Genomic DNA, 26,173 nt, shown 5'->3' with positions numbered 1-26,173 from the left:
GGACAAACAGGGAATACTGATACAGAAACCGTTCAGGGACCAACTCAGGAACCTGTATTGATTGGGCAAGTGCAAGTGCAGAAGATAATGGAGGAGGTTGCGGTTGCACCTCAAATAATACAAATGGAGAGATCCGAGGCCCTGCAGGAGCATAAGCCGCTGTTTTTGAAGACTGAAGTTGGAGTGGGCCAGGGGGAGTCTGGAGCTGAGGAGGTTCTTAACTTCGGAGGGACTTTGAAATATGCTCTTAAATATTTTTTGGATTACATTGATGACTGTGGGGAGTGGGACTGTGGAGAATGGGCTGGTTTGATGAAGGGAGATGGAGATAATTTTGGGCTGGAACCTCCCAGAGACCTACTCCTCAATGAGAAAGGAAAGAAATTAAGAAAGAGACCAACAAAAGACAAGGAAAAGTGCAGGTATAAACAAGAAGAAGATCTGCAGAAGGGACATGGAAGAGACTTAAGAGCCTCGGACATAAGATTGATGGACTAGATGGAATGGACAGTAAGGACTGACATGACCCAAGACCAGGAAGAAGAGACGTTGGATGAAGATTGGAAGAAAATTTGTAAAGAAAAAAATTTTATTTAGGGAATTAGCCTAAAATTAATGAATATTAGGGAAAATGTTGGAATGAAACTATATGGCTTTAGCAGAAATGATATAAGGAGTCATGTATAAATGAGTATTAAGTTTCAAGCTCTAAGGTATTTTACGGTAAGATAAGGTTAAATAAATCAAGGCAATTTGAATAACAGAATATGGGGAAAGATGGAAAGGATTTGCTGAGTTAATTAATAGGTTAAATTGTTAAGATAAATTATTCAATAAAAATTGAGAAAGATGGAAAGAATTTGCTGAAATAACTAATTAAACTAGAATACAAAAAGGGAGGTATGAGGAGGTCAATGAAACAAGCAAATGGAAGTTAAAGATATGCAATATGGGATTTGTGTTTTTTTTCTTTTTGTTGTATTGTTGTATTGGTTTTTATGCTTTTTTATGTATTGTAGTGTTGTTTCCTATTTTTTCTTCTTTTCTGTAATCCTGAAACTTTTAATAAATATTATTTTAAAAAAAGAGAGAGATTCCTCATCAAGGGAGGACCAGGAGGCCACAGCCTTACTCCTAGCCCTGAGCCAAGCTCCATATGGGGGTAAGGAGCAGAGATCCTACAACAAGGCCAAAGCAGGGTGGGCTGTCTGCACCCAGAGTTAGTTCAGCCTCTGGCATCAAGGCCAATCAAGTCCCAAGTCCAAGGGAAAGTAGACACTTCAAATGCAAAATCCAGTGTCCTACTATACACGAGGACTCCTCAGGAGTAAAGTTCTCCTAGGGAAGTTAGACCCCCCTTTCAATGAGATGCTGTACCACTGAGCTATGGCCCTTCCCTAAAACTAGTAAAAAAATATGAATGAAGGTACGTATGAGAGATGCAGCTTCCAAGGTTCAGGCACAGGTGCGAAGAGCATTGCACACTGAACCTGTCGTGGAGTACCTGGGGTCCTAGAGGGGCTTGCTGGATGAGGTGTGGAAGGAGGGAGCGCTTCTGGGGAAGCCCTGCCATCCACTGCTGTCACAGAGGTGTCAACATCAGCATCTTCATCCACTTGTTCTGAGTTGCTCCGCCGGTGGCTACACGAGAACTTCCGGTCCTTCATCCGCTCCTTTTCAGAAATTCCCCGCCCAGCCTCGTCCTGGATCAGCAGTTCAGCCTCTGCCAGGGAGCTCCCAGTTTTGCTCTGCCCATCCCCTTCGCCCCGGTCACTGCTTGAGTCACAGGAGAGGAACTCATCCTCCGAGGGGCTGCGGTCACACTCCCGCTTGTCTTCCATGTCACTCAAGTCGGAGTCCCGGGTCTCGGCCATGACTGGCTCCTTCAGCTCTTCGTGGAGCTGATCCATCAAGCAGCGTAGGAATTCTTGGGTGTCCTGGGGTGAGGGCGCAGAGAAGAAAATATTGTATGGAGCACTTCGGGCGTGGGGGCCAAATGCAGCCCTCTAGAGCTCTTTATTCAGCCTCTTTCTCGGTCACACCCCCTCTCCCCAGGACTTGCCGTCCAACAGCCCTGCTCTGCCCCCTCTTCTTGTGCTCCCCCCCGGTGGGAATATGGATGGAAGATGTGGGGAGAGAGGAGGAGTGTAGAAAGCTTTGGCTTCTATCTGTGGCTGGAGTGTAACCCACTGTACAAAAGTAAGAATCACGCCTTTTGTTCTGCCAACCACTGGCATATGCCCTCAGAAGGTCCCCATGTGAAAATGCAACACTCAGGCTGAAAAAGATTCCCTACTCTGACTCTACAGGCAGCAGATCTCCAGTATTTCAGACAGAGGCTTCTTCAAGCTGTACCTGAAGATGGTGGGGTGCATGCAAAGAAGGTACTTTACCAATGTGTTATGGCCCTTTTCCTTAAAAAAAAGGGTAAGAGTCTAGCCCCCATGGTTCTGAATGAAAGGAAGAATTAAATAAAAACCTGCCTATACTGTTGAACTGTTAGTCCATCAAGCTCAGTATTGTCTACACTGACTGGCAGTAGCTCTCCAAGGATCTATCGCATCTGTACTTGGAGATGCCAGGGACTGAGCCTGGGGCCTTTTCTTAGGCAAAGTAGATGCTGTACAATCCTCCCACAAAAAGTTTTGTGATTACTGGGGGGGGGGACAAAATTGCATGTGGCCCCCAGATGATTGCCCAGAAAGTAATATGGCCCTCAAGCTTAAAAAGATTCCCCACCCCTGCCCTATTATACTTCATGGCAAATGGAACCCCCTGCTTGCTGGAAGGCTACATGTTGTATCAGTAACTCAGTCTCTGCCTTAGCTCCCTAACCGAAACAGATGCTGTTTAACTTCTCACAGCCCAGGAGGATATAGTTTTCTTACTGCAACAAGAAAAGGGAATCAGAAACATCTGGAATTGCCCCTTTGCCATCCGCCTCACCTGTTGTGCGTACCCTCGAAACATGGGGTTGACCAGCTTGATTCCATGCGACAGGCTGCTGGGGACAACATAACTTGGGCTGGTTTTAGGGAAGAAAAAGCAAAGTTGAAAATGTATAGAATCTCTGGGGATGTGCAAGATAAATTTCAAGTTCAAGGTGTTACAGGTGGTACATAGAGCCCCTAATAGCTTTGGGCCCTGATGAGTTTATTTAAACAAACCTAATTACTTTAAAAACCGTTGGTCTATATAGCTCAGTATTGTCTATAGACTAGCATCAGCTCTCCAGAGTTTCAGGCAGGAAGTCTTTTCTCAGCCCTACCTAAATATTATATTTCATAAAATTAGAATGCCACTGGAAACAGAACCCGAGTCAGAAGACTGGGAAAGCATTGCCTAACAGAATGTAGATCAGTTGGGTGTCATTCTACAGTGAATATTCTGAATAATGTATTTTATGTAACTGACAGATGGAAAATCAGTACAGTCATACCTTGGGTTACAGATGCTTCAGGCTGCATGTTTTCAGGTTGCGCACCGTTATCAAACCCAGAAGTACCGGAACAGGTTACTTCTGGGTTTCAGCGTTCACGCATGAGCAAAAACACTAAATCGCGACCTGAGCAGGCGCAGATGTGGCGCTGCGGGTTGCAAACACTGCGGGTTGTGAACGTGCCTCCCGCATGGATCACATTCACAACCTTAGCGTCCACTGTAATTCTTATTATTTTTCTTCTCTTCTCTTATTTTTCTTTCTTCTATTTTTTGTTTTCCTTCATTGTTTTCTTTTTTCTTTCTCTCTTTGCTTTTGTTTTAATTTAGATTAGTTTCTCTTATTTTACTGTATCGTGAAAAAACTTTAATAAAATCTTATTTAAAAACAAAAACAAAAAACAACACTAGGACCTTCTGCATGCAAAGTAAGTGCTCTACCAGTGAGCTGTGGTCCCTACAGCCAGTGTCCTAGATTTACTCACCGTTTCTTATGCCACACTTCGGAAATCAGCTTATGGTAACTTTTGCAAAGTGCTGGCTTCTTGTCAGTGCGCACGAGACCACCACACTCAAGGAAGAATTGAGTGAGTGGGGGACTGATAGGAAGACAAGAAAGAAACGTGGGTTATGATTTATCCAACAACTTCAATTGGGGGCAGAGAGAAAGAGGAAACATTGATGCCTTTAATAAAAGGTGGAAGAGACCAAGTGGCTAAAAAAAAAATCTGCCTGGCCCCAAAGAAGCCAACAGATCTGGCCTACAAGCAGCCATTGCCAAGCTGGTGCAACATCCAGATGCTTTGGACTACAACGTGCTGGCTTGGGGGTTGATGGGCTTTGTCATGCCAAACATACTAATAGGGGGCTGATGGGAGTTATAGTGCAACACATACTGGTTGGGGGTTGATGGGTGTTATAATGGCATATATGCTGGCTGGGGGATAATGGGAATTGTAGTGTCAAACATACTGGCTGGAGGGTGATGAAGGTAGTGGTATGAAACATCTGGAAGGCACCAACCTGGCATTCTGTAAATAGCAATTATCTGAAAATGACTCTGAAAACCTACCAGTTTGAGAGAGCCTGGAGTGCAGCGTTCATATAGCAGGAGTTCCCAAGATTTTTCATTCCAGTAAGGCCTAGAAAAGGAATGAAAAAGGGGAGGGGATCAGAGGCTTGTTCATTATGCCCACTGCTACGTTTTTATTTTCTGTGTTCAAGCAACAAGGAAAGGGGTATTTTCACACTCGAAGACCTTTGGATTTACCTCTTGGTTTCAGGTCATCATCTTCCGACTCCGACTCCCCTTCATCAGCAACTGCGATGGGGACGGCTTTTAGGGAATGGCTGGGTGGAGGAGAATCCTGGAAGTGAAAGTTGGGGAGTAAATATCAAAGGCAATTCTGCTTTGCCACACAGTATATTTCTCCAAACTAAGAAACAACAGCTGAGTTTTCTTTTTTCCTCCTGTCTCCTAATCCCTTCTCTTTTCATGCCATGTATTTTAGGCCTGAGGGCAGGGACTGTCTCATCACTGACATTTGTAAGCTTCCATTCATTTGGGAGCCAAAGAACGAGATTAAAATGCTTTTAGTAAGTAAAAAAAGAAAAATGTTATTATTATTTATTAAATGTGTATACCACTGTCCATCCAAAGATGCCAGGGTGGTTCACAACAGAAAAATACAAAATGAGAATACAAAACACATAATAAAACAAAAGCAAAAACAAACCAATAGATATCCTCCCACAAACACATTTAAAAAGCCATAGAATGTTAATCAGCCGAATGTCTGGTTGAAGAGAAATGTTTTAGCCTAAAGATATGTAACGAAGGTACCATACTGTGTTGTAGATCCCACTGGTCCTGACACTTCTCTGCTTCATTCCAAGTTGGGATAGTCTTACACATTGACCACTTGAGCTAAGAAAAAGAGTAACTCAAAGCATCCAGCTTTGCCACAAAACACTCACCTGGTCCATGAATTTTGATGGAGGGACTGGTGTGTGGGAGGACAACCGCTGGTCCAAGAAAACCTCCTTCTCGCAGGCATAGCACCATACCCGGAACGTTGTTAGGTTTACCGTCAGGTTGTGCTTTTTGGCCTAGCAATTTTAAAACACACAAACACAGAGAGCACACCAATTAATCTGGGTTGTGTCCAGCTATGCAGTGGAGACCCATCAAAATTAATGGGCCAAAGTCAGTCATTTCCATCAGGTTACTGCTCTAAGTAACCTAGAGTAACCTAGAGTAACAGTGACTAACAATCTTATTTTTCTGATCTATGGTACCCAAAAAGTGGGACTGTGAAATTGCACAGGCAAGATCCAACTGATCTTGAATTCTACTGCAATGCAGTCAGAGCAGAAGCAGAACATAGAGTCTCAGGTTCAATAAGAATATAAGCATAGCTCTGCTGGATGAGGCCAAAGGAGTGCTAGGAAGTCCAGCATCCTGCTTTCCTGGCAGCCAAGGAGCACCTGAGGGCAACAGCAATTCTCCTTGCATGCAATTCAGAGCACCTAGTACTGAGAGGCATATCACCTTTGATAGTAGAGGTGTAGTATAACATCCCTGTGAGGGAAGGTTGCAGCATTTGGGACTTTTTAGTTTAGAGAAAAGATGAGTAAGAAGTGACATTCTAGAAGTTTATAAAACTATTCATGATATGAAGAAAGTGAATAGAGAGGCATTTTTCTCCCTCTCTTCAACAAAGCTGGATGTTGGAAGATTTAGGACAGGCAGTGCATAGTTAAGCTATAGAACTCACCGCCAAGAGGATGAAGTGATGGCCACAAACATAGATGGCTTTAAAAGAGGAGTGGACAAATTCATGTAGAAGAAGGCTATCTACGACTACAAATCATAATGGCTATGCTCTCCAGGTAGCAGTAATCCTGACTAACAATTTTATATTTCTGATCGGAGGCAGAAATTTAATGCTACTTGGAGGTAGTAATGCTTCTGAATGCCAGCTGCTGGAAACCGTAGGAGTGGGGAGTGCTCTTGTGCTGGAATCTTGCTTGTAAGTATCCTACACGTATCTGGTTGGCCACTATGAGAAGAAGATGCTGGACTAGGTGGGCTATCAGCCTGATCCAGCAGGCCTCTTCTTACATTCTTATGCCTCAACAGGAAGCCCAAAAGCAGGACCTGAGTGAAACAAACTCTCCCCACTTGTGATTCTGAGCAACTGGTATTCAGAGGCATATTGCCTCCAACAGTACAGGGAAAAGATAGACACAAGAATTGGCCACAACAGTGTGTTACGTTTCCAAAATATGTCCCTCAACTAGTACAAAAAATTAGAGGACCTCAGATCTAGACAATACTTGTGTGCTTTCAAAGCAACATGGCTGAGAGAAGTGTTGAATGCTAAACACTTGAGCGGGGGGAGGGTGTTAAAATTAAGTTCCAAGGAAATTTTCCTGGCTGCTCGCTTGCTTTCTGGGGAAACTAGATCTCTTACCTGTGCATGAATGGTGCTGTGGTCAGCAAAGGATTCCCCGCAGCCAACGTAAGGGCAGGAAACCTGAAGTGAAACAGTCACAGTGGAAACATGGCAAATGAAATTCAGAGCAATAAAAAGGTGGGTGGGTGGGTGTGGATACACACACAATGCACAGAAAATATTGCTACTTCACACCCCAAAGGTGAAAGGTCTAACTGGTACAGCTCAGTAACTTGCTGTGAATGACATTTTACAACAGGAAGAATAAAAGTCATGCATGAAGGAAAATGTATTTGAAAAGAATGTCTTTACCTGAAGACAGGCCCACAGGTTTGGTCCCCCTGCTCCACAAGACTGGCAAGTACCCTGTTTTCATATGAGGAGAAATAATTATCAGTGGCCTATCATCCTCAGAGACAGACTCATCATCAGACAAAGGAGTGGGGAAATGATGGACCTGCAGATGCTGAACTCGTATCAGCTCCAGCCAGTGTGGCCAATGAAGCTTGGATGATGGGAGTTGGAAGTCCACCAATATCTGGAGGGCCACAGGCCCCTCCATCCCTGATCTAAGGAGGAACATTTCCTATGGCATGCAAAAAGATGAGAGAATGCCTCTGTTCAAAAGATGTATTCCTTCATGAAAGAAGAAATGCCTCTTCTTCAATCAAGTGTGGGGAAACTATGACCCTCCCTACATTGTTGGACTTGGATCTCCCATCAGCCCCAACCTGCATGCCCAGTAGTCTGCAATGATGGGAGCTGAAGTCCAACAATACAACCTGGTGTCCTCCTCTGGAGTTTGCAGGGCTCCAACTCCCATCAGCCTCAGCCAGCATGGTCAATGGTCATGGATGATGGAAGTTGTAGTCCAGCAAGCATGGCCAAAGCTTCCCCACCCTGATGCTATGTATAACTTTTCCTCTTAGGAATGAGCTTCAGACATGTAGGGCATACTTAAGTCAGACTTGCACTGGTTTAGTAGCCCTATCTTCTCCCCAAGGATATTCTCATGGTACTGAGGATCTCCTCAACCCCAGTCTTAAAATGTATTTGTTTATGGATTGGGTAAATTTTTTTGCAAATGAATTTTTCCTTACTTTGGATTTAAGAAGCAGATCATCCTTAGTGACTTCACCTATGGAATCCAGGTGAGGACAAATGTCTCTGGGATCACCCATTTTGCACCTGGGTTCACCTGTGTGGATCAAGAGAGAGAGAGAGAGGGGGACAGCAAAACAGGTCAGACTGTTTTCACATTCAGCTTGCTCATCTGTTCACATTTTAAATGAGAGGAGCTGAACCACAAGCCTGTCTTGTTCTATTTATTTATTTATTGCATTCATATCCCACATTTTTCACCAAGGAGCTCAATGTAGTATACATGGTTCTCCCCACTGTTCTTTAATCCCCACAACAACCCTGTGAGGAAGGTTAGGCTGAGAGGCAGTGGAAAACTGAAGATCACCCGGTGAGCTTCATATATGTATCAGCCTGTCACATTCCAGTGCAGAGTTGACCTCTAGCTAGCATGGCCTTAGCTTGACATAACCTGGAGCTGACTTCAGGTCACTGGAGGAAAAAAAGGTTACTGACAAGGAAATCTACCTGGACTTGAAAACTCTGGGCCTTGTACAGATTGACACAATCTCCTGTTGCAGGAGAACAGGTATTGAAACACACTTCTATGTCCTATGATTCAAAGGACGGTTTAGTACATGTCTGATGACCCATGAAACAAAGCACTCAGAAACTGGAAAAACTGCATACAACATTAGGGATATGTGGGGAGTTGTAGTCAAAACCAGCTGGAAGACACTAGTTTGTGGAGGAAAGCTGCAATAGAGTGAATAATAAAGTGGAACCATGACTTCTCATGAATTGGATGTCAATACTACATTGCATAAGCAGACCCTAGTCTTGAACCAACTGCCACTTTGGTCCATCCCAACACAGGATAGCCATCATGGCTTGTTGTTGTTTAGTCGTTTAGTCGTGTCCGACTCTTCGTGACCCCATGGACCAGAGCACGCCAGGCACTTCTGTCCTCCACTGCCTCCCGCAGTTTGATCAAACTCATGCTAGTGGCTTCAAGAACACCATCCAACCATCTCATTCTCTGTCAGCTAGTAGCCCTCAATAGCCTGCTCCTCCATGAATTTGTCCAGTCCTTTTTTAAAGTCATCAAAGTCTGTGGCCATCCTGTGGGAGTGAGGCCACACTATCCATTTAAAGCACAAAGCTTCCCCCAAAGAATCCTAACAAATGTAGTTTGCCCTGGACAGAGTCACAATTCCCTGTACCCTTAACAATATAATTCCTGGAATTATTCTTTCTTTCTTTTTTTGCGGGGTGGTGGTGGAAGCCATGTGCTTTAAATGTGTATGTGCAGCTGGTATCTCTGCCACTTGAGGGTGCTGGCACTAGCAAGGAGACAAAATCTTAGGCTCTGCTAAATCAACCAAAAATGGTCGTTACTGTAGGGATTAATTTTCCCCTAGGCAGCGATTCCCAGCTATTGTGGAAAAGGAACAGATCGTTATTCTAAGTACTGGCAGAAGAGGGCAAAAACAAATGAACCTCCAAGCAACAATGACAGGAACAGAAAGCTCCAAAGAGCACTCGCAAGAATGAGCAGCCAATTGTCCTTCCAGTGAGCGAATGACGCATTACTCATCATTTTTCCCCCTTCAACAGCTGGAGCTGCTGCATCATCCAACCTCCATTTCTCACAGATGCCTGCACCCACCCACCCATTCCTGCAGCCATGGACAGACAGACACAGGCAGTCCCATTCTTTTATTTTCTTTGTCCAATATTCAGAAGTCCACCATATTTCTACAGGGTTCTGTTTGGGGCAAAAAAACAATTCCCAAAATTAAATGTAAATCAAACCAGAGACTTTGGAAACAATTGAGAATGAAAGAAAATCAGAGTCACATTTGGCCCTCAGTCCTGAGGTTCCACACCCCTGCGCAAACAATTTACTGGTGATAACACAAGCCTTGAACGGATTAATGATTCAACTTTTTTTAGCAATCCAAGTATGCTGAAAGTCCGGAAATCATATCACTCCAAGCTAGCAAAGGCAATGAAAAGGTTTGCCATTCTTCTGGCTATCATTTCCTCTATCATCTTGTAGAGTGTCGTGAGCCATGGTGGAAGGGAAAGCCTCCATTCTACCAAATAGTTACTGACCTGCCATTTTAAAAGGCACAAGTGCGTTTTGTTAAATCCTACATACACCAAACCTTACTGTGACATTCACAGCTTTATCTGGGTGCAGGCACACAACTCTGCCTACACAACACAACGCTGCAGTTTTTCCAGTGTGCCCTCAAACTACCCAAATTTAAAACAAAAAGAAACAGCATCAGAAACCTAATTTCCATTGAATTTTTGCATCCCCGAGATTTCCAAGGAAAGAGTGGGCCAACTCCCAACACAAGCTCTCTGTTGCCACCCAACGGGCATAACTGACATCCTGTGAGGGCATATTCTGCCCTAATTAAGAAACATCAAGTCCATCTCGACCGACAGGTCCAGCTGTCACATCAACACTCTTGCGTATTATCCCAAAGCAATGCTTTCCACCATCAAGTTTCGTATATTTAAAATAAGGTTAGACAAACTCCTGGAGAATAAGGCTACATCACTGGGTACTAGTGACAATGCCTATTTGCTGGGAATCACAAATAGGAAGAGTATTGTTGCATGGCAGGCTTCCTATAGACCAAGGGTGGGGCGTCTGTGGACCTCCAGATGTTACTAAGCTACAACTCCCACATGTGCTGGGGCTGATGGGAGTTGGAGTCCCAACAACATATGGAGGGCCACAGGGTCCCCATCACTGTCAAAGGTATCTGGCTGACCACTGAGAGAACAGGATGCTCAACTAGATGGGCCTTTAACCTTATCCCACTGCCAGGCTCTTCTTATTTGTGATCCAGACATGTTCCTATGATTGCCCTTGTGTCAGTGTCACAGAAGACAAACAGATATTGCAGAACATATGTATTATTATTTTTTAAAGGACATAAAAATCATGTTAAACAGTAACCAAAATTAGGTGATCAGAACTTTGAAACAAACTCTTCCTTTCAGAGTAACTCATTAAACAACAATGCACACACAAATCCACAACCAAAGATCTCCCCCCAAAGCACATGTGACAGATTCTCCCCACACAAACCCAAATGTAATAGTGTTAATAAAATTATAAAGGCATCGACCTCTCCCAGTATCTCCACATAGTAGTAACAGGGGACTGATACATTAATAATGCCCCCATAGGAATAAACAGCAGTTAATGCATTAAGGTTCCCCATAATAATAAAGGGGGGGAAGGTTGATACATTAATGATTTTAAAGAAAAATCAACTTGGACCTCCTCTTCCCACCACTCAAGCTAACGGTGGTGTTCATTAAAAGGGCTGCCCCCTCCCTTCATTCCCTCCTTGGGTCAATATCAGAAAGCATTTTATTAAAACCCCAACTTTCAAGTGGCTGATGGCTCCCCCATACCGATTTTTTTTTGGGGGGTGACCCAATTTGCATCTGCCCCGCTCCCAAATCGCCACCTACCTCACCGTTCCCTCCTGGAACACCCTTCTCCGGGGCGACGGGCCAGGCGAGGCCGGTGCTTCAGATACCCCAACTAGGCCCAAAACTGCCCCCGCCCCGCGCTCATCGTCCTCTCTGCAAGCCTAAGAGGCTCGGGGTGTCCAAGGCCAAATGCGGGGGGAGGTTTTCCCTTTCTCAGGTAGGTCGCTGTTGACCTGCTCAGGCCTCCTCGGGAGGAGGAAAGGCGGCTGCCTGACAGCAGCTCGGATGAGATGGGCGGTTTTGACAGGAGAAGGAGCAGGCGGAGGAAGAGGAGGAGGAGGTGGTACCAGCAGCCGGGCTGGGAGGGAACAGAGGCGGGCCTGGAGGCGGGGATAGGGAGCGAAGGAGGCCGTTGCCACTACCGAACAGTAGCATGAAAATGCGAATTCCTCAGAAACCAGGGACGTTCTACTCATGTAGAATAGAATGTCCGTGTTTTCTGAGGAATGTTGGGCGCGCTCGAGCGAGCACACCCTGTTCTGTCAATGCCCCCCCCCAGAGAAAAAGCGTTGGTGATACGGGGCGGAGGCGGGGGAAGACAGTGGGGCAGCTGCCCCCCAAATCAAGTAAATCAATAAAGAAACATAACTGAGGTTCTGCCCCCTCCCTAACATGAAGCCTGTCTCCCTTAACATAAATCCTGGGTTACATCCCTGGTGCCCCACTAGTATGGGATCTGATGTGAAGAGCCTCCTGATCAGTTTGTGACTCTCCATAAAGCATCCTACAGTTTGTGTGTCCCCACCCCCACGAAAAAAAAATCATCTGCCAAGAATAGTATCCATCCCATATGCCACCAGAAGAGAAAAATTGTGCCCCCAAAATATAGGGTTTAAAGGAAAGAGCCTCCTAATCAGAATATGTGTCGCCTCCTCCAGCACCAGCACCCCCCCAAAAAAAAAAAATCCATCAGCAATAGCTATGGCTTTTTAGAATATGATCTCCGCTTCCTTGACAGCGGTTGTTGCCCCTGCAGATTAGAGGCTGGCAAATGTTGTCCCCATCTTCAAAGGGGGGGGGGGAGAAGAAGGCCCTGGTAACTACAGAAGGGTCAGCTTGATATCAAACCAGAAAAATGTATTAGAATAGATAACTAAACAGAAAAGGATGCTGTGATTATTAAGACCCAGCATGGGTTTCTCAAAAACAAATCTTGCTGGATGAATCTTGTCTTCTATGGGGGCTTTTAAGCAGAGGTTGGATGGTCATCTGCCATAGATTATTTAGTTGAGACTCATGCATTGCAGGGGCTGGACTAGATGACCCTCAGGATCCCTTCCAAATTCACAATTCTGTGATTCTATGTGCAACACATTGAGCCCCTTGGAGGAAAAGGTGGGGCACAAATTGAGTACGTACTAAACCACTAGCGAGGGATGAAGGGTTATGAATGCTTCACAAGTTTGGGAATAAAAATTAAGATATTAATCTGTACAGAGCCATGCTCACTGATGTCGCTATGTAAATAAATTAATGATGATGATGACGAATGTTTTGAAGAACATACAGGTTTCCTGCAAAACCCTCAACTGCTTTCTAGGGGATAAACACAGAGACACTCACGCACTCTCAGCCAAGGTCACCCCTCTCTTCTGCGCCCCCATGCGCGCCCCCTACCGCGCGTTTGCACGTAGGGGAATCAGAACTAACATCAACCCTGCCGACCTCCCAAATCGCTGGACAGCGCCACACTCTTGCCCACACATTCTAAGGGCAAAGCGACGCAGAAGCGGCTTCGGCGTGTCACTCTAAAGGCGCGAGGAGCAAGGCGGAGACACGGAAGCGGCCATTGTTCCTCCCGCAAGCGACGGGGGGAAAAGGGTTCGCCGCCAACGCAGCCGGGGACATGCCTGCGGGGAAGGCTTTCCGTCGGAGGAAGGTGGACTCTGACGAGGATGACGAGGATGCGCAGGTCACCGAGGAGGTCCGGTGGGTGCTAGGGGAGTGCACGACACGCACACCCCACCTTAGTTAAACTTCGGGGTTGGAAAGTGGTTTGGGGGTCGGATTCTCTTGCAAAGTGGTTGGTACGTTTATTTTAATGACGACTGTTGTTGTTGTCCTTCCAAAAGCTCCAGGAAATGTTCGTGGTTCACTTTCCTTCCTCCGTGCTGTATTGTATCTTCACAGCAGCTTTGTAAAGTAGGTTAGGCTGAGAGATTGGCCCAGCTTCATAAAGCAAGCCCTTCATAGACGGAGCAGGATCTGTTCTCAGACGTCCCTGGTTTAATTAACCTCTACAATCACGCTGGCTCTTAGTAGAAGAGATATGTTTTTCTTTATATTTTTCTACAGCAGGGGCCGGGGGGGGCAACATGTTCTTGATATCTTCTCCTGGTACCTGTGATGCTTCTGAGTCTGCCCCTCCAGCTTCCTTGGACATGAGTTGGTGCGGGTGGTTACCTTTTCCCCTTTGTATTATTTGTATGCTGCTTTTCCACCCACAAAAAAAGCATGCTCACTGTGGCTTACAACAAAGGAACAGGGGTGCATTTCAAACATACACTACAAAAACAATTTCATAATACCATACCAGAACCATGGGCTGGGAAATGGTTGCTGGGTAGCAGGGCCTGCTGTGGTCCTGCCTTGTACCAGCTAGGCTGAACTTGCCCTAGATGAAAACCTGGCACACTCCTTTCTAGGGTCTGCCCTGCGCAGTAACAGGTGTGAGCATTCTAGCAGCAGCTTGATGGTCATGTATGATACTGCATACGGATCTGTTGCGACATGCAGAGAAAACCCAGACTGTGTTCTGTACTGTCACTGACAGACTTAGATACGGCAATATCTGAATTGAAAGACAGGCATAGGCCATAGGTTCTGTCTACAAGGGGTAAGTTGCCCAGTTTAATGTTTTTTAACTTTGGTAGACTTAGTCATAGATTTGCAAAATTCATTTGTTATGCTGATTAAACTTTGCCCCTGTTTCAGATTGCCTCTGGGCAATATATTATTCAATATTACCAATTTATTCAAGACTGCCTATTTATTATACTGAATAAATTATTTGGTATATGCAAAGAGATTTGAGGAGGAATGTGAGCCCTTCAAAGTGTTTTTGGAATTTGAAACAGAATTAAAATTGGTAATCCTTTAAAAATAAAAAATCAAAACCAAAATATAATAGTATACCAAAACCCACATCTCAGTACTATAAATATAATAATATTACTTAAAACAACATGCAGCATCCAATAGCAACAATAACAAGGGAGCTTCACATTTTCATCTTAGTCCTAGAACCACCCTTCCCATGATGTTGCTCACAGTCCCCTTTCCTGCAACAGCTTCTTATAAGGTTTCCAAGGGTGGGGCAGCTGGAAACACCCCTCCCATGATATCGCTCCATAGAGCAGAGGGCAGAAGTAAGGAAGAGAAATAGAGCTAAAGGGGGAAGAGTGTTTAATTCTACTGAATCTTAACTTTTATCCAGACCCCTTGGGAAAGTGATGTGTGCATGAGTACACGTTTTCTGTCTCTCGTGAGGGTGGGGGCTTGTCTGGAAGAGACAAGTGCCTGGGGTAGTGAGTGCTCACAACACATTATCAAAAATTCAAATGTGCCCATAGGCACAAAAATGTTGATAATTCCCAAGGAATAATTTATTTGATTTTGATTTAATATTTATGTGCTTTTTCCAGCAGCAGGGTATCTAGAGGGGGTGGGTGGCAGGACACACTGGGCACTACTTGCACTTACCATGGGGCCTGCAGTGCACCTGAGCCACGCATCTCTCCTAGGAGTGACAAGGTGGCTCTGGTGCCTGCAGTCACCACACCACCTGAAAGGGTAGTGTGAGGCTCATGGCCACCGGCCGCTTCCCCCTCATGTAGGACATGGACTCCTGTAAACCACCACACCACTTGAAAATGGTTTCCCATACTATTGTGTGTTTATGTGTTGTGTCTCTCTCCCCCCCCCCAGGCTAAAACTAGAGGAAGCAAAAGAAGTGCAGAGTCTAAGGAGGAGGCCAAATGGAGTGAGGTAAGTGGTGTCCAGGAGTTCTTCTAACTGTAAAGATCCTCAGACTTCAGAGACACTGTGGCCATGGATGTCTTTGATCTGTTGTGGGACACTGACTTCCCAAGAAGCTCAGCTTTTTTTCCTGGGGATTCATTTGCTTTTGAAAAGTTTCAGGTACCCATGATTGCAAAACTAATTTTTGGCCATGCTTGCTGGGGCTGATGGGAGTTGTCTGGAGGAAGTAGCTCACATATTCTCTCACAACAACTCTGCAGCATAGATTGGACAGAGAAAGAGTGACCAGCCTGAGGTCACCTAGTCAGTTTCATGGCTGCATGAGGATTGGAACCCGAGCCTTTACCCAGCCTGGTGCCCTCCAGATGTTTTGGACTACAGATCTCATCTGTTCCAATATCATATGATTGTGTTGACTAGGAAGTTGTAGTCCAAAAACATCTGGAGGTCATCAGGTTAAGGAAAGTTACTCTAACCAGTATTCCTACACCACACTGGCTCTGAATACTGTTCATTCAGGTGCCACTGGTTGCTGCAGATTGCCATGCATTGTCAAACCTGAGAGCACATTGGGAGCATTGCTGCTGGATGACCTGAATTTCTTTTGTGTATTTGAAGTGCGGCTGCTCTGCTCGTGGGGGAGAAATTACAAGAAGAAACCACCCTGGCGGTAAGATTGAACTTTTGTCATTTATCTTACCTAGATAGAACCGTAAAGGAAAAAAAAATTCAAGATCCTTAGGCACAGTTCATCACCTTTTCTTCTTTTCCCCCTTTGCCTGTCCTAAACAAGGCTGACAGAAACATTTCAGATTCCTAGCTAATGGTGTTACGTTTTCTCTGCACAATATTGACAAGGGCTCTGTTTGAACTGCTTTAGCAGTTCTTTTGGGATCCAGTTGACCTCGGCAAAGTTAGGACTTCATTACTTACAAATAGATTGCCTTAAATGTTGTTTTAGATGTGAATGTGATCTTATACAGTGGAACCTTTGTTCTCAAATGGCCTAGTTGCCGAACAAATCAGCTCCCAAACACCGCAAACCCGGAAGTAAGTGTTCTGGTTTGCAAATGTTTTTCAGAAGCCAAATGTCCGACGCAACTTCCACTGAGTGCAGGAAGCTCCTGCAGCCAATTGGAAGCTGCGCCTTGGTTTTCGAATGGTTTCAGGAGTTGAACCCCAGAACAGATTAAGTTCAAGAACCAAAGTACAGTGGTGCCCCGCAAGATGAATGCCTTGCAAGACGGAAAACTCGCTAGACGAAAGAGTTTTCCGTTTTGGAGGTGCTTCGCAAAACGAATTTCCTATGGGCTTGCTTCGCAAGACGACAATGTCTTGCGAGTTCCTGCTGGTTTTTTTCCCTTTCCCCCCCCCCTTTTTCTAAGCCACTAAGCCGCTTATCAGCTGATCCGATCAGCAGATAAGCCGCTAAAAGCCGTTAATAGCGCTAATCCGCAATCCTTCAATGGGCTTGCTTTGCAAGATGAAAAAACCGCTAGACGAAGAGAATCACAGAACGGATTCTTTTCGTCTTGCGAGGCACCACTGTACCACTGTATTAAACTTGATCACATTTATTCCGCTTCTGTTGTGTGCGATCGATGGATATCATATAAAAGAAAGTAGGGTGAATTAAATATGTGTGTTGTTATCAGCTCGACCCCTAGTAAGTGCAGAACTGTTACAGAATTCTTTACCCTTAAATAAGCATTCATAAAAGTACAGCCTTACAGTGCAATACTGACTGGGTTTACGCAGAAGTAAGTTCCACTGAATTCAGTGGGAATTAATCCAAGGGAAGTGAATGTGTACGATTGCAGCCATCCTGTGTACACCCACCTGAGAGTGAGACCTATCGAGCACAGCAAGACTAACGTCTTAGAAAACATGCCCTATGACATTTGTGTGATGGAAATGTAGCCCAATGACGTATTCCTCTGGCCCCACCCACCACTGGAACGTGTCCCCCATGAAGGGATACAGCCCTCTGGCTGGAAAAAAAATCCCCACCTCTGTTATACTGCAATAAGTAGGATCAGATCATGGACTGTCTTCCTTCCTCTTCCCACCAGGATGATCCCTTTAAAATAAAGACCGGTGGAATGGTGGACATGAAGAAACTGAAAGAACGGGGCAAGGAGAGGTATGGAGAAACATTCCATACTCAGATAATAAACAAAGAATACTCCCACCCAATAATTAGCAGATAAACAACTTTTCCTCCCCTTTAACCACCCCACCCCACCCAAAAATCTGTTATCAGACTAGCTGTTGCAAATCATTGGTGAGTGGGTCCAGCATCCTCCTCCAGGGATGGTCCGGCATCTCTCCTCTCCCTTTGGGGGAAGCAGTAGCAAGGAAAAGCAGGAAGACTGTAGCAAAAGTTCTACCTGCTTTGCTGTTGGTATGGCTACTGCTAGCACTGGTATCAATATATCACCCAGGACCAGTACGGGGGGCAGGGGGGACCGCAATAACAGCTTCACTCAGCGGTATATCATTGGTGATACCACCACCACTCTTGAGTCCCTCTGTCTCCAGTGCCCAGTGTGCTGAGGAAGAAAAAAATCTAGCCAGGAGCTAGAGGCAGAGGGACTCAAGCGGCAGCAGTTTCTCCAGTGAGATACTGCTGGTGAAACTTCCATTGCACTCTGCCCTGGCATCGCTGATACAGCTTGTTCCTCCCTCCACTTCTTTACACTGTTTGGCTAATGAACACACTGCTGCCGTCCCCTCAGCAAAGCAGTTCTATGGAGCCCCCAACCCGCCACCAGCTTGCAGGAGCCACCGGTGGGATGGAGGCACCGTTAAAGTTCTCCCCCTCTACAGCTGAGAGAGCCCCTACCCCACTCCTCCTTGCATGCGAGTAGGAGCGAGAATGGGGCTGCTCAGCTGGGAAGTGCAAAGCCCGTCCTTCCCTGGTGATAGAACCATGACCCCACTCCTGCTTGCACTCAAGTAGGAACAGCATCGGGGCTGCAGCCTTGGTTTGGCTACCGCCAGGCTGCCTCCATCTGGGAGGGTGTGCTGCACCTTTCCTACCAGAAACACAGAGCTCACCCTCCTGGTAGAAGGCAGTCAGGTGGTGTAAGGATTCTTTGATGCTGCTTGCAGGCCCAGCCCTTGCCAACAGCCCCTCTCCCCAAGTCACGGATAGGGTGGCTTCACACCTCATGCCTTGCAGACTTTGCCCGGGAGGGTGGACTGCATCTTTCCTCCTGGGGTGAACAACCCCTAGAGAAAAGAGGCAGTGTGCACCCACACAGGCTAAGGCTAAGTCAGTCAAAAGCACGAAACCTGAAATGCACTCACCCACCCCCCACACTAGCAAAGGCAGAGGCAGCCTGGCCAAGGAGCCCCATGAGTGGCAGGGACACCAGAGCTGGCTCCGCTGGGGGCAGGCACCCTCCCACCCCCAGCAGAGCCTGGCCAAGGAGCCCTGGTTCCCTTGCTGGTCATGCACAAGCAGCAGGGGACTCTGGGCTCACTTAGCTGGGGGCAGGAGCCTTTCCGCACCCCCAGCTGAGCAGCAGGCTGGAGCCAGCTGTATTGGCCACAGCCCGCAAAGCACTAAGGTGAAAGTGCCTCAGCTCCCATGGTGAGAGCTGTAGCAGTTTCACCTGGCACCTCGCCGACTGGGGCCAGTACAGCTTTTTACAACATCACAATTTATCGCCAAACCACAATGTTTGGCTGGTGATACACTGTGATGTTGAAAACCCAACATCACCCAGCCCTAGCTACTGCTCTCCTGCTGCTGGTGGTGTTGGCCACCACAGCATCTTTTGGGGGTGAATTTCACAGTTTAATTATGCACTATGTAAATAAGTACATTCTTTCGTCCCATCTTCCAGCATTCAGCTTCACTGGATGGCCCCAAATTCTAGTATTACTGAAGAAAGTGAAACAGTTCTCTATCTGCCAAAATAAATGAAACTTTAAAATGCATATCTTTGACAACATCAGAATCATAGTGTGGTATACATTTGCTAGCTCAAGCTGTAGTTTAGAGCAAACCATGGTTTGGCCTAACATCTCAAATGAGACACTGACATTTTAACAAATTATTTGTTACTGGTTAAAATAGCTCCCCCACCTCCCTGTCTCTTTTTTCCAGGATCAGTGAAGAAGAGGACCTCAACCTTGGGACTTCTTTTTCCGCAGAGACCAACAGGAGAGATGAAGATGCTGATATGTAAGAATCTTGTCACATCCTGTTTAGTAAACTAATTTGGCAGGAGTAAGGACTCCTTTATTGTCCATAGTGCACACTTATCATTCTTACCCTCCAAATGTTCCTATTGGCACTTCCTATTGTTCTGTGCTTAAGAACATAAGAAGAGCTTGACTGCTGGATGATTCCAAAGCCCACCTCAATCCAACATCTTGTTTTGTGCAATGGCCAATCAGATACCTTCCGGAAGCCCACAAGAAGGGCAAAAGACCAATAGCCTACCCATATCATTTTTTGTCATCGTCCCTCCACCCCACCCCAGCAATTGGTCTTCAGTGGTACAAGTAGGATTTGCAATAAAATACTGCCAAAAATCAATCTAGCCCCAGAGTTCAGCCCAGTGACATTGGGCAGTCAGCAAGCCCATGGGAGGACCCTACCACCTACTCTGCTGCCAACCAAAAATGCTGACCACAGCCTGCCACCCTGCGTGAAGGCCTGGTGTTCTGACACATGAAACTTAGCAGGGATGTGCAGCCCCACATAGAGTGTGTTCTTGACTCCTGCTCTTCTTACTCCCTGTTCAGGATGAAGTACATTGAAACTGAGCTGAAGAAAAGGAAGGGAATTGTGGAAAATGAGGAACAGAAAGTGAAGCAGAAGAACGCCGAAGACTGTCTGTATGAGCTGCCTGAGAGCATTCGGGTCTCTTCAGCTAAGAAGACTGAGGAGATGCTGTCCAATCAGATGCTGAGCGGCATTCCAGAGGTGGACCTTGGAATTGAGTAGGTGACTTGGGTGGTACTTGTTTATTTCAAGCATTTTTACCCTTAAAAAAGGCTTTCAGAGCAGCCTGCAAATATTGGTAACAAGACGGTCTCAGAGCAATGCATAACCTCAACAAAATACCTATCAAATGGACTTGCCTGATTTAGGAACTTCATGCAAAACTCCAAGCTGGTGAGAAGTTTTAGGCATGTAGTCTATCTAGAGGTTCCACTGCGTCAAAGGCCTAAAAGAGAATCTCAGCACCCTGAACAAACTACAGCTCCCAGGATTCTTTGGGAAAGCCATGTCTCCTTAAAGGGGTATGATAGTGCTTTATGTGTATAGTGCTGGTGATGCTTGGGTTGCCTTTCCCCATCAAATATGCGGTGACCGTCTCTACTTTGCATGAAGAGAACCTCATATACATATATTTCTTTTCCTTTCAGAGCTAAGATCAAAAACATCATTTCCACCGAGGAGGCCAAAGCACGATTGCTGGCTGAGCAGCAGAACAAAAAGAAAGACAGTGAAACCTCCTTTGTCCCAACAAACATGGCCGTCAACTACGTCCAGCACAACAGATGTGAGTCTTGGGCATGGCTGTGTTGCCCTCTTTGCATAAGCACCTGTTAGGCAGACGCTGATCCAAACACTGGTCTAGTCCTCTTTGCCTGTGCTTTGGATAACCTGTTCTTTTTGAGGGACTGCAGAGCATAGGTATTGCCAGAGAGAAGAGAAACCACACACAAACATGTCTGCTGTGATGTGAACAGGAACTAAATTGATTAAGAAATTGTTGTATGGGGGAATCAGTCCTGAGTAATCCTAGTAGGGAAAGGAAGCTAAGAAGGCCTGACTAGTTGTGGTTTTGTATAGAATTTGGTAGCAGCACAGGCAGAGGGCCTTCTCGGTAGTGGCACACGCCCTGTGGAACGCCCTCCCACCAGATGTCAAGAGAAAAACAACTACCAGACTTTTAGAAGATGTCTGAAGGCAGCCCTCTTTAGGGAAGCTTTTAATGTTTAACAGACCATTATATTTTATACTTTGTTGGAAGCCACCCAGAGTGGCTGGAGAAACCCAGCCAGATGGGCGGGGTATAAATAATAAATTATTATTATTATTAACAAAGTAGCAAAGTAAAGCTTGTTCCTTCTAATCCAGTCATAGTGGCTCATTTGTAGTCTTGCAAATTCAACTCCTGGTACTGTGGTTACTGTCTTCTAGATGTTGGGTAAACTCTGGCCTGTTTGTTAGGGATCTGAATACTACTACCAGATTAGCTGGAATCCTGAACTGATTAGGTAGACACTGAAACATTGTGTTGTAGGTCCCACTTATGTAACTTGCACTGTTATAATTTCTGTAAGATGCCTTGAAAGCATTGTTTTGACGTGGTAGATAACCTATTAATGAATAAACTTACAAATGGTATTATCTTCAGCATCATCAGCATTACCACCATCATTTCTATACAGCTTCATATTCATTGTTTTAAACATTTTCAGAACTTGGTAAAAAATATTGGCTCAAATCACAGAGAGCACTGTATTCTCAGAACAGATGTTTAGGTGCTTCTGGAAATGCTTTCATCCCTGATGTAAACGAAAGTACATAATGCTAAATCTTGGCTTGGAGCTATGTAAATGAGCCTTTAAGGACCTAATGGTCCGCCAACTACCCTTTCCTCGTTCTGCCTTCCTTCATGCATCATGATTCCCTCCCTTCCTGGTTTCACAACTGTAGTGTGCTGCTCTGACTGAACTAGGTTTGCACTTACCCATCACACCAGGATTGGAAACCATGGTTTTGAGAACAAGGCAAGCCATAGTTGCTGGTTCAGATGCCATGGCAAACTGTGGTTTGATGAAACCAGGACAAAAATCTGAATTGAAGCAAACCAAATGTGGAGAAGACAAGGAACCTTGGAACCCCAAACACATAAAAAGGCTCATTCACAAAGCCCAATACCATGATTTGGTGCTGGATCTGAATTGGACCATTGTCTTAAGCTCTGCTACCCTGCATTATTGTAATATTCTGAATCCTTCCAGTTTATCATGAAGAGCTGAATGCACCAGTACGGAGAAACAAAGAAGAACCCAAAGCCCGTCCCCTCAGGGTGGGAGATACCGAGAAACCAGAACCTGAGAGTAAGTTCTTGCAAATCATCAGTGTGTAGATATCTGGAATGCCTGTGTGTGTCTACAGTTTGCATACATAAGCTGCCTTTGTCTTCTGACTCTCAGCTCTGATGCGGTTAACATGCAGGTGGGGCATGAATCTTAGAGGGTCTTAAGTTTTACTCACAGTGGATGGATCCATTAAAAATTAAAGACCATGACAAAGTTAGGTCCATTAATTTCAGTGGATCTAATCTGAACAAAACTTAAATACCATTCAGAGACTTAACTATATATGGCCTTCATGCAGGTGGTCTGCCACTGAGCTGCATCCCTTCTCCATTCCTATGCTGCTGTAGTTCTCCTGCTCCAGGAAATATGTTCTTATATTCTCTTTCATAACAATCAGTTCCCAGCATAATAATTGTTTGTAGTGCTGGGGATTCAGAAATAGAACCTGGAGATTCTCTTTAGCTATCCTGGCTAATTTGGTAGACCTTTCCTACCACTGATAGACATATCCTCCACCAAGGAAAATGGAATCCTTCATAGCAGCATGGACCATTTTTTTTTTTTTTTAGCTTTGTCTATTTTACCCCTGAATAACAAGTTGAAATTTGTTCCTCTATGCAACTGTTTAAAAATATATAGGAGCTCCTGCTTCTTTTTTGCTTGTAGGCACCCTAAAGGGAAAAAAGGCATATATGATGTTTCCCATTTTTTTAAACAAACAAACAACAAGTTACATTTGGGACTAATTCTGGATTAGGTCTGGAAAGGTTGACCTCTTGGCGTCACATAGGCTTTTATCTAAATCTCATCGCTTATCATCTCTTTATAAAAGTTGATTTAATTAAGGTTCCCTCTTTCTTTATAACATAGGGTCCCCACCAAATCGCAAACGCCCCCCAAATGAGAAGGCAACCGACGACTATCACTATGAGAAGTTCAAGAAGATGAACCGGCGGTACTGAAGCTGGCTTTTCCAGAACGCAAAAATTCCTCTTCAGATATTAAGGGCAAATACACAGGGGACTTTGAGAAGGTGGGGGTTCACTTAGAATCATCCCTGCAACTGGGAACTATTTTTGTAAACAGCTTTGTGGTTTTTTTTGTTTGTTTTTGCACTCAAGCAGTGTTTTATGAAATAAAATAAATAAAATCAACTCTTGATAAAAGGTGGGGTATAAATAAATAAATGATAATAATAATTACAGTGGAATCTCAAGCAAAGGGAAGATTCTAAGTTCATTTACCTTAGCCATGGGTAGACAAACTAAGGCCCGGGGGCCAGATCCGGCCCAATCGCCTTCTAAATCTGGCCCATGGACGGTCCGGGAATCAGCGTGTTTTTACATGAGTAGAATGTGTTCTTTTATTAAAAATGCATCTCTGGGTTATTTGTGGGGCATAGGAATTCATTCATTCCCCCCCCCAAAAAAAAAATATAGTCCGGCTCCCCACAAGGTCTGAGGGACAATGGACCACCCCCCTGCTGAAAAGGTTTGCTGACCCCTGACCCAAGCCTACTTAAATACCCCCTCCCTGATAAATATGGGAATGTTTGATATCAAACTAACACATGGGGTGGAGTGGGGGGGACAGATCTGAGATGCAACTTGTGTGCATATGGGATATGCCCAATCTCCCTTCCCCTCATTAAGCCACACCCCATAAGCTTGATTAAAGTTGCTGAAAGAGTAGATTGTCTGGATGTTGGCAGCTTCCGTTGTCCAAAGGAAGAATAGCTCTTCAAGTGTGAATATTCCTTATGACTTCTGGGTGAAGAAGAGTAGAAGAGTTTGGATTTGACGTCCCACTGTCACTGCCCTAAGGAGTCTCAAAGCAGCTAACAATCTCCTTTTCCCTCCTCCCCGCATAACAAACACTCTGTGAGGTGAGTGAGGCTGAGAGACTTCAGGGAAGTGTGACTAGCCCAAGGTCACCCAGCAGCTGCATGTGGAGGAGCGGGGAAGCGAACCCGGTTCACCAGATTTCGAGTCCACCGCTCTTAACCACTACACTACACTGGTGTTAGTTCTGCCTAAGCATCCTCCATAGGCCTACTTATACAGCAGTTCCTGATTTGCCCTTCTCATGTTTATAATGTGTGTGTGTTTTCAATAATAAAACTTTCTATTTTAAAACACAGTTGGAGTATCTTTATTTCCCTCCCACCTTTTTAATACTTCACTCAGAAACTGGAGATTCAGAAGTTTGTGTCTTTTTTTTTACAGGTTGCTGCCCCTGCTCACATTGCATCCCAAACCCCCCACCCCCCTCCCTTTACAACTCATCCAAACCCCCCATATCTACACAGGTCCTCTCATGTCCCTCTGTCCCTGCTTTATTCAGTTATCTGCTGTTGTTAAAAACCTGCCTCCTCTTTTGTTCCTCTCCTGCACCTTGACTTCATGCAAATCCAGAATTGTGATGTGGCACTGCAAATCCTCCAATTAAATGCAATGACATTTACTTTACATTCTTACGTATATAGAAAGAAATTCCACCTTTCCTTGAATGAGCTCAAGGTGGTGTACATGAAATGATGATGATGATGATGATGATGATGTGTATGTGGTTCTCTCCCCTCAAATTTATTTGCACAACAACCCAAGCATTAAAAAAATAATATCTTCCTCCTTCCTGACCATCAGCTCTGCCACCCAGGAGCTGCATTCTATCAAGCTGCTCACATTAACTGTCCTATGTAAGTGCCAAAATCTTTGGATTGCATCCAAGTTTTATTCTGAGCAGACTAATAGAAAATAATGGTCCCGAGTTAATTTTTTAATTCATATTGCCGCCCTTCCTCCTGAATAAATCCTATGTAACAATGAAGAAATAAAACACTAAATCATCTTGAACTGTCCAATGCAGATCCACACTGGGAAAGATCTCAAAAGGCTTGTTGAAAGAGGAAAGATTGCAGTAGGCCCCCAAAATATCTATAATACCTGGTGAAGGATTTTCCCATGAGTGTTGGGTGGATTCTTGCTACAGTCTGAACAGTTTATGTATTCAATAAACATTTGCCATATGTTATAAAAGGAATAGGGATTTTGCTTGCCCCTTTTCTTCTCTGGCCATACTCTGGTATACCAAGAATCAGTGTTCAGCCCAACACCAGTTTTCCAGCATCTGGCTATCTCCGTACAGGCAACTGTCAATAGAAAGGCTAAGAGGTCATAATTAGGGTAATCTTCACCTAAGTAGTGCTAGTGCAAGAGATATTTCAATGGTTTTGTCATATATCAAGCTTATTTCTTTGAAGACAGCACTCTTAAAAAGTTTCAACAGTCACTTGGACTACAAAAGCCATCCATTTTTTATTTGGTATGTGGGTTTAACAAGCATTTTAACAGCTGGTTTAAATGGTACCATGACCATTTAAGGTTTGGTATGTTAGCTATGAATAGTTCTTTTTGTAGAGAAATACCATTTTCATAAAAGTCTCTTAGTCTCTAAAGTCCACCTGTTCCAACCATTCCAGTCTAAGCTTTCGCCTTATTTTTAAAAGGATTGATGGAAGCAAAGGGGCGATACTGTAAGAGGCTATTTTTTAAATATTTTCCAAACATTCAGTGTAGTGAGGAGGAAAGGGTTTATAATGGTATGGTTTTTAG

At 44.8% G+C, this 26,173-nt stretch overlaps 2 protein-coding genes across 6 annotated transcripts in view; one reads left to right on the top strand and one right to left on the bottom strand.

The window, feature by feature from the left end:
- Positions 1–11,985, bottom strand: part of USP20 (ubiquitin specific peptidase 20) — a 43,153-nt gene extending 31,168 nt beyond the window's left edge. The window contains exons 1-10 of one of the 4 annotated variants that reach the window (XM_082207979.1): positions 11,481–11,985; positions 7,997–8,094; positions 7,209–7,262; positions 6,915–6,977; positions 5,416–5,547; positions 4,709–4,805; positions 4,511–4,580; positions 3,924–4,037; positions 2,947–3,025; positions 1,505–1,937 (exon numbers count right to left, since the gene is read on the bottom strand). In XM_082207979.1, coding sequence (XP_082064105.1) covers positions 1,505–1,937; positions 2,947–3,025; positions 3,924–4,037; positions 4,511–4,580; positions 4,709–4,805; positions 5,416–5,547; positions 6,915–6,977; positions 7,209–7,262; positions 7,997–8,077 — 1,123 coding nt within the window. In that variant the 5' untranslated portion in view covers positions 8,078–8,094; positions 11,481–11,985. The remainder of the gene's footprint in view (positions 1–1,504; positions 1,938–2,946; positions 3,026–3,923; positions 4,038–4,510; positions 4,581–4,708; positions 4,806–5,415; positions 5,548–6,914; positions 6,978–7,208; positions 7,263–7,996; positions 8,095–11,480) is intronic. The other 3 variants (XM_082207977.1, XM_082207978.1, XM_082207980.1) reach the window with 3 other exon arrangements.
- A 1,278-nt stretch (positions 11,986–13,263) lies between these two features.
- On the top strand, positions 13,264–24,694 carry LOC309523834 (splicing factor C9orf78). 2 transcript variants are annotated; one of them, XM_082208007.1, is made up of 9 exons: positions 13,264–13,425; positions 15,429–15,488; positions 16,101–16,152; positions 17,555–17,625; positions 19,600–19,677; positions 20,244–20,441; positions 20,871–21,007; positions 22,479–22,577; positions 23,430–24,694. In XM_082208007.1, the coding sequence occupies exons 1-9, from the start codon at positions 13,397–13,399 to the stop codon at positions 23,519–23,521; spliced, it is 816 nt and encodes a 271-aa protein (XP_082064133.1). In that variant the 5' UTR covers positions 13,264–13,396; the 3' UTR covers positions 23,522–24,694. The 2 variants fall into 2 exon arrangements, with proteins under 2 accessions (XP_082064133.1, XP_082064132.1); XM_082208006.1 differs by having other exon boundaries at positions 13,264–13,430.
- The last annotated feature ends 1,479 nt before the right edge of the window (positions 24,695–26,173 follow it).

The sequence above is a fragment of the Podarcis vaucheri genome, assembly GCF_965113315.1.
Source record: "Podarcis vaucheri genome assembly, chromosome: Z".
Classification (NCBI taxonomy): Eukaryota; Metazoa; Chordata; class Lepidosauria; order Squamata; family Lacertidae; genus Podarcis; species Podarcis vaucheri.
Note: the sequence above shows the minus strand (reverse complement) of the source record. Positions and strands in the feature narration are given on the sequence as shown.